Here is an 8924-nt window from a genome sequence, read left to right on the forward strand (position 1 = left end):
CCTGTAACAGGTCTGTCGCATTATAGCTAAAAGCTTTGTAGATCGGTCATTTTTGCCAATATGGTTCAAGTGGTTAAAACACTAAAATGAGGTTATTTTTAATCGGTCAACGCTTTGTTGATATAATTGTAACATGTTTAAGGAATGGGTCGATATAGTTGTAGCAGAGACCATAGTTGGGGTTAATGTCAGATAAAAATAATAGAAAAAACACTGTATCATTTTTGTAATATTAGTACAATTTCATGTGTATTATCAGTTCTGTCCAATATCACTACATACAGTGAAAACACCTAATGAATGATCCAACATGACTGGGGACCAAATGGTTTGGCAGACAAACCCAACTAAGTTTTACTGTATTACTAAGTTACACTTTGTGATCAAGATGTGGTTAGATAGATCTTTTGAATCATTTAACATATTGAAAGCCAGATTGGACCTCAGCAATAAAACTATAAGTAGTTGAGCTAGTCAAACTAGTGAAAATAGCAGATCTATAACTTTGGTTCCTCTCTCATTTTGTAATGTTAATGAGAATTACATGTATTATCTTACAGATGGAATACCACTACTGACAACGCAACTAATGCCTTGAATTCAACATACATAGCCCTACCGAGCCAAATGATAAAACATACGATATTACCAGTAGATTATGCAACCCCTTATGGAAATAATACTCTTACATCACCACCCCAGTAAAAATAGTAGACCTGTAAGGTATTACCATCAAAATAACACATCTACAAGCTGGTTGCCTTGGACTCAAAAGAGCCCATTTATAAGCCTGTACTCAAAAAATAAATAAATCTACACATTTTCAATACAATATGATGCATGCAATCCTAAAATATGGATATCTTCCTCTTAATGTCATAGACCTTTCACAGTTTGCAAATCTATAATTGTTATGGCCTTGTTACCAGTGTACTCTTTCCTATGCAAAATGTTTTCATTCAATTAGTCAAACTACTATTCAGACTGAATATAACATATATAGCCATATACCTGCTGTCTTATTGGATGTTTTAGGATTAAGGGTTGAAACTATTAGTTCATTGACACTAGTCTATTGAACACATTGTTAGTAACATTGTTAGTAATATTGTGACTTTTTGGTTTCATGTTTTGCATGTTGCATGTGTTTTAGCTTTTGTTGTGCTGTAATATGTTGGAGTGTTGATGTTTTAGGATTAAGGGTTGAAACTATTAGTTTATTGACACTAGTCTATTGAACACATTGTTAGTAACATTGTTAGTAATATTGTGACTTTTTGGTTTCATGTTTTGCATTTTGCATGTGTTTTAGCTTTTGTTGTGCTGTAATATGTTGGAGTATTGATGTTTTGTTGATGTAAGTCAAACTAGTGAAAATAGCAGATCTACAAGCACATAATATTGCATGCTACGAGACATTGTGAGCTTGTAAATTGGTTTACAAAGAGGTTTGGTGTAGGGTATAATGCAATTATCTTAGGTAATGGCTCTAGTGGTTAAATATATGAAAAAAACACAAATTGACATCCAAAATCCACTAATGATTGTGCTGTCAAAAAATTAAACTATAAGAAAATCTCTGAAAAGGTTGTGGTAACACCATAACTATTGGTACAGCTGTCATCTCTCACACCACATAAACCCTTCCCTGCGCTGTCACCTAACACCTGTTCATAATACACACACACTAGCTAATGGATGCTTTAGGATTACTGGTTGTTATTGACACTAGTCTATCGAACATATTGTTATTAACATTGTTAGTAATATTGTGACTTTATGGTTTAATGTTATGCATTTTGTCATGTGTTTTAGCTTTTGTTGTGCTGTAATGTGTAGGGGTGTTGATGTTTTGTTGATGTACTGGGTTTTGTAGATGTGTATGAGGGTGACTGGGTGAGCTTTTTTAATTGTAGTGTGTAAAACAAATATGTAGTGAGAGGAAAATAGAAAGGTACAGTAGCACTGGTTTATTTAGTAGCATTGTATAGCTGTGCTTCCATGCATCCATGCTATTAGACCAGTGAAATAGAATAATGTCATAGATAAAACACCAAATAGTCAGCTTTGCATACATGTTTTACTGCAAATATAACGTACATGGTGTGAGTAATAGCATGTTCATTAGAAACGTACTTAACCTACAGAACACCCAAGAAATAAAACAATAAGTTGTCTAATTACTATATACACCCCTATACATGGTATGGTTAGGGTGAAAATCCTTCTCTGACAACTGCATTGGCAATACTTACTGTGTGAAATTTGACATTTTGTGTAACTTAGGTACCATTTCATGATGTACCATATCATCTATTGAAATATATAATTAGGGGGAAAAAAATGTATGTAAGAGTGTGATAACTCAACTAATGAGTGTTGTTAGTAATAATCACTGTATAATGTTAGGGATTAACCATTAATTTAATGAGTTTGTTTACGTACACTACCGGTTCTACCCTTTATGATGTTTTGCCTATAATATGTACAGTATACAGTACCACCTATAACTACCAGATTAGGGTAAAAGGGTAGTAAAATACCTGCATCAAAAACTGTGCAGGTATATCACATGGTATGCCCCTAAAGATTTAAATATAAACACATATATGTATAAAGCAAAATCACAGAATCCGTTTTCTGTGTATCTGTATTCTTAAGTTCAGTTCCCTTCACCGCTTTAAAAGTAGGCAAATCCACAATGCAATGCAAGAGTCAGTAAAACACCTGAAAACCTACAGAATTAGCAGATCTACACGCACATAATATTGCGCACAACAAGACGTTGTGAGCATGTAAATTGGTTATTTTTGGCAAAAAGGTATGGTGTAGGGGATACAAAATAGCAGCCTAAGTAATTTATTAAGACTTGATGGTGGTCTCCATCAAGTATCTGAAAAACACACATTGACATGAATCCAAAATACACTGATGATTGGGCTGTCAAATAATGAAAATAAGGAATATAAGGAAATCTCTGAAAAAGTTTGAAGGGGTCCCTGGTAACACCTTTAACCGTGAGAATTGACACCTCTCACAGACCACACACACACACACACACACACACACACACACACACACACACACACACACACACACACACACACACACACACACACACACACACACACACACACACAACCCCCACATCCACCCTTCATCTGTCAGCCCCTAACTCTGACCCTCTAGCAGATGACCAATATTCTATATCAAAAATAGCAGATCTACATGCACATAATGTATGTGAGCTTGTAAATTGGTTATTTTCGGCAAAGAGGTATGGTGTAGGGGAGACAAAATAGCAAACTAAGTAGTTTATTAAGACTTGATGGCTCAAGTGGTTAAATATATGCAAAAACACAAATTGACATGAATCCAAAATACACTAACGATTGAGCTGACTGCATGCCCACATGGCACACAACACCTTGACCTTGGAATTGTCACCTCCCCACCTGTTACACACGCACGCACGCACGCACGCACGCACGCACGCACGCACGCACGCACGCACGCACACACCCCTGTCAATCACAGCTGTCACCTATCAATCACAACCCCCCTCCCCCCCTCTAACCCCCACACCCACCCTAACAGCTGTCAAATGCTATTTTTAGAAGTGCTATTAATAATCATATATTAATAGAATGGCTATTTTTAGACCAAAACTATGCCTATAGGCACAGATTCTATTAATAGAAATGCTATAATTAGAAGGGCTATTTTTAGAAGGGCTATTTTTAGAAAAAATGTGTGCCTATATTACTACTACCCAGAGTTGGTGTCAAATAAAGCCATAAGCCACAAGAGGCGAGTGGTTACCGGGGGAGTATACACCGGCTGAGAGGCGTTGGGAAACACGAGGCGTTAGCCGAGTGTTTCCGACCCTCTCAGCCGGTGTATACTACCCCGGTAACCACAAGCCTCGAGTGGCTTATTGCTTTTCTAAAACGGTCACAATATTGCAACATGAAAATAATAGCATTCCATTATTTAAAGAAAAAAGTACACTTCTCCGCCACCAGGAAGAGACGCTCGCTTCTCTAGTTCAGCCTCACGGCACTGTGGAAAGAAATAACGCACCTGGCTTTGATATAAACTGATTCAAGGTGTGGCTTATAGTCTCATATACCACGGCAACCAGCCAATCAGAATCAAGGAATGTAACTAGCCGTTTTAGAAGTGTCCTTGAGCAACACCCTAACCCTTAACTGCTCCCAATTAGAGCACGCTGTTTGGTACCTGATAGAATAGAAATGTATGATATGCTTTTGTTTTAAAGGAGGACTTCACCACTTTTCAACCTATCTTCATATAATAGGTCCTCACTAATGTTCATGATAAAATATCACAATCTTTTTCTACTCAGTTTGGGTCTCATCTGAGAGCTGTGGGTGGGTCAAATCCTTCCTACCGGTGACATCATCAATGGGAAATCCAAGCTAATAGAAACTGCAGGCTTTCTATTCCTGAAAAGTTGCAATGTTAATGTGGAAGCCATTGTTCTCGTGATAATAAAAATATTTTTTTTCTTCAAAAATATTGTTTAAAAGAAATCTGTCAAACGATGATGTCACCGGTGGAAGGATTTGACAGCTCTCCTATGAGACCCAGACTGAATAGAAAAAAAAAACTGTGCTATTTTATTATGAACATTAGTGAGGAGAGGACCTATTATATGAAGACAGGTTGAAAAGTGGTGAAGTCCTCCTTTAAACATGTTTGTATTTTAGTTAGTTTTAATGTAGCCTACAATTCTGTATCAACGTTTGCTTGCATATTATCTCTGGGTCAGCTGTGGGTCTGGCAGCCTCAAGGTGTCGTGAGGTCACACCTACAGTGTGAGGTCACACCTACAGTGTATATTGGAAGAGCGCTGATCAATCAGGTCTTGGTGTGTGTTAGTCTGGGATCACTTCACTTTATGGGGTTTGATCCGGTCGGGAGCGGAAACCACTTTACGTTGTGTTGTAGTCCTAGACGGACTACACTTTGGCCGGAACTATCAACCGGATTCATTTTAACCCAAAACATTCCCCTGCACCCAAGGACATAGTTTTAGGGCCTACCTAACAAACACCTTGATGCGGCGTAGTTTTGCTTTCGAAAAATGTGTTTGATATATGCATCTTTTAGTCCAACTCGTAGCGACTGGCAAGACTACACTAGGCTACTGGAGCATTTTAAAAGGGATTGGGGAAACAAACGAGGGGAACTAAATCAAAGCGACGCCACTTCGAGTGGTTTCCGCGCTTTAGGCGGAAACCAAACGGTCTGTTGTGAACTAACACCAGGCTTTCTCCCCAGAAAGCCTGGTAGGCGAGGTTAGGTGTGTGTGGACTTCTTCCTGTGCTTTGATGTTAAGCTTTGACATGTGATTTCCTATTTCCTGTCATTGCTTGAGTCAGATGACAGCTGTCTATCAGGTGTAACTTTTAGGATGGTCCACCTCTATGGACCTGTACAGTATTTAAAGGGATATTCCACTTTCAACAGGGAACAGGGGAAGGGCTTCTCTCCCCACACACACCCATTGTAACTTCAAACTCCATTTTAACCATGATAGATTCATTAAAAAACACCCATTATTTTTTCTGGTGACTCATACTACCCTCCTAATACGTGAGAAGGCCGTGTTTTATCCATAACTTTTTTCATTTATTTTCTAATAATTATTTGGGAAAATGGAAAAAATGAAATCCAAAAAATAATTATTAAAAATAAATGAAACATGTTATTGAAAAAACATGGCCTGCTCACGTATTAGGATGGTAATATGAGTAACCAGAAGAAAAACAATGGGTGTTTTTAATTAATCTATCATGGTTAAAATTACGTTTGAAGTTACAATGGGTGTGTGTGTGGAGAGGCCCTGGGCCTGGAGGGCCTGCTAACATTTACATCAAATATCTAAATATTGAATCAAGCAAATTAAAAACTGTTCAGGGTGTTCATAAAAAGCCTGATTAGACAATAAAATTACCAAAGGTTTTTTGAAAGTGAAATATCCCTTTAAATGCAACGCATTCATGATGTGGACTCAGTAGCAGCCTGACTGTCACACCGTGAGGTCAGTGTCTCTCCTGGACCCTGCATGTTTGGTTGTTATGCTGTGTGCTATCTTGGACTTGTTCTGTGATGCCTCTCAGATTCTATTATTCTTTTATATTTTAGTTAAGGTTCTATGTTCTTTTATTTATATTTAGTTGGTGTTTTTAGTATTAACTCATCAAATGCCCACGTGGTATCAACGCGTCAAATTCTTTGATGTCGCTGGAGGCCCATGGCGCGTTTGACGCGTTTACTGTATTTACAGTAACAATATTAAATCTTACCGTAAGGTCGGGGCTACCCTTGGATGTTGCCCAATCACTGCGGGTTGTTTCCATTAGACGCTGAGAGCATCGCGCCGCCGTTTTTCTCCATATAATCCAATGCATTTCTCTAACTTTAAAGCCCCTTATCTCTGATGTATGTTTTTATGGCAAAAACTCTGGGAATGGCTGGCAAAATGACCAAATTATGATCGGTGATTGACCACAACATCCTGTCTACGGTCATGTGACCAAGTGATGACATCACGCATGCATGCACGCAAGGGAGTCCTATACATTATAATGGTGGTGAATCTGGCACTTAGAGGGAAGGGGTCTGGCGCCATCTAGGGCACCGGATGTGTGAAAACCATACTTAAAGGAGTAGTTCACCCCCAAAATGACCTTTTTTCTATTGATTACTCATGCCATGGAGAGTAGAGTTCAATAATATGCTTTGGTTTTAGTCACATTCCTAAGACAACATTTTGTTTCAAGTAAATTTACCCCCATTGATTCCGGATGGCCGGAACGAATGGGGGTACATTTATTGTTATCACATTTTTGTCTTAGGAATATGACAAAAAACTAAAAATATTATTGAACTCTAGTCTCCATGGCATGACTAATCAATAGAAAAAAAGTCATTTTGGGGGTGAACTACTCCTTTAACAATACCTTGCATGGATTCCTCCACATTTTTCTTGTAGACAGATATTTGGTGGCTTATGACGATGACATAAATTGTGATGTCTGTGTTTACGCAGCAAAAGCCATTGTAGCAGTTATTTTTTAAATAGGGCCTATATTTTTGGGTCTTTTTATGCCTATTGAATTACAGTAGACTGACAGGAAATGAGGAGACAGATTGGGGGGGGGGGGGCAGTGTTCATTTTTACAGCAAATGTTGATTTAGTTTTAGTCATACTTTAGTCGTCTGAAAAGGTATTCGTTTTAGTCGACTGAATGTCAAATCTACAGTTGATTTTGTCGACAAAAAACCTTTTGGAAGGCCTTGATGGCGTCATAATGGCTGATTGTACACTTGGTTGCATGCTGAAAATAGCCGATATACAAGCTCTCAAACGCATGCACGCACGCACGCACACACACACACACACACACACACACACACACACACACACACACACACACACACACACACACACACACACACACACACACACACACAGACAGACAGACTGTAACTATTATTAATTGTTGATTTATTTTATCCTCCATTAAACCGAGTTCTCCTGATCAAAGTCAACCTTTATTGATCTCTCTCTCTCTCTCTCTCTGTGTGTGTGTGTGTGTGTGTGTGTGTGTGTGTGTGTGTGTGTGTGTGTGTGTGTGTGTGTGTGTGTGTGTGTGTGTGTGTGTGTGTGTGTGTGTGTGTGTGTGTGTGTGTGTGTGTGTGTGTGCCTGTGTGTGTTTGTTCAGGCAGGCTATGAGGGGGTGTATGAGGACAGGAGTGCTAGAACAGACGGTGGATTTGAAATATCTGTAGCTTCAAACACAGCAGACTGTGGAGATAGCAGGAGGTATCTTCACACAGAGCAGACAGTGAAGGTATCTTCAGATAGCAGACAGTGAAGGTATCTTCAGATATCAGACAGTGAAGGTATCTTCAAGGAGACAGCAGGGTGAAGATGGTTCTGTGGATCATTGTGAGCTCTGTGCTCTTTCATGGTGAGTAGATCTAATGAATGATGTCACTATGATGACTAAACTGGAAACATCTGAGATGTGGGCTTCTAACAGAGCAACATCAGCAGAAGTAGCAGGAACAGGTTCAGCAGTAGAGTTGGTAACAATCAGCAACTTGACATTCACCACAACACAGAAAGGCCTTTTACTGATTTTAGATGGAATTCATGTCAAAATAATCCAGTTTAATATTGGGTAATATTGCTCATGCTTATGTTGAAAACCAGACAATGGCCTGATTCACCAACTTACTTACGGAACGTTCTTACGAATACATTTCTTCTTAGACCCTCTTAAGAAGTTTTTAAGAAGATTTGGCATAACAGCGATGTTTCCTCAGCTGTGATTTGTTCTTATGTTAAGAAAGATTCTACGCACACCGTAGAGCACTCTTAGGGTGGCCTTTTAGTTCTCAAGTGTGACAGTTTGTGCAAAAAATATTTGTTCTTTAAGTTTCTTCAATTCTACAGTTGTATAATATATGATTTAAATCACAATAATATTTGTATCATATCTCAGAGCAGCGGTTCTCAAAGTGTGGTTTGGGGACCCCCAGGGGTCCTTTAGGAAGTTCCAGGGGGTCCACAGTAAAACGAGTTTTACCACTTTAACCCAGTTTTCTACAAGCTCACAACGTGTTACCATTACAGATCATTTGAGCTTGTAGATCGGCTATTTTCTTGAAAAATATTCCTTGGCAGAAAATATTTTTGCGTGGTCTGCAGAATGCATGTCAATTTGGGGGTCCTTGACATGAAAATGTTTAGAAAAACTGCTTTAGACTTTTTTTTCTTTTGTTTTCATCGGGTCTGAAAATTGCATCCCAACCCTAACAGACCCAGCCCCCCCCCCCCCCCCCCCCCCCCCAACCCAACTCCCTACACCCTCACCCCCATATCT

The 8924-nt window shown here is 38.9% G+C and overlaps 2 protein-coding genes across 3 annotated transcripts in view; one reads left to right on the plus strand and one right to left on the minus strand.

Annotated features, from left to right (window-relative positions):
* LOC308281586 (uncharacterized protein) overlaps positions 1–8924 on the minus strand; it is a gene marked incomplete at its 3' end in the record, with an annotated part of 534349 nt that overhangs the window by 363149 nt on the left and 162276 nt on the right. The gene's annotated exons all lie outside the window — the stretch shown is intronic.
* The window catches only part of LOC308281730 (neurotrypsin-like), a 92980-nt gene continuing 91842 nt past the window's right edge, over positions 7787–8924 (plus strand). The window contains exon 1 of one of the 2 annotated variants that reach the window (XM_080722010.1): positions 7787–8006. In XM_080722010.1, the coding sequence (XP_080578136.1) occupies positions 7967–8006 (40 nt within the window). In that variant the 5' untranslated portion in view covers positions 7787–7966. The remainder of the gene's footprint in view (positions 8007–8924) is intronic. The other variant, XM_080722009.1, reaches the window with a different exon arrangement.

Source organism: Nannobrachium achirus (assembly GCF_963921795.1).
Source record: "Nannobrachium achirus genome assembly, chromosome: 3".
Classification (NCBI taxonomy): domain Eukaryota; kingdom Metazoa; phylum Chordata; class Actinopteri; order Myctophiformes; family Myctophidae; genus Nannobrachium; species Nannobrachium achirus.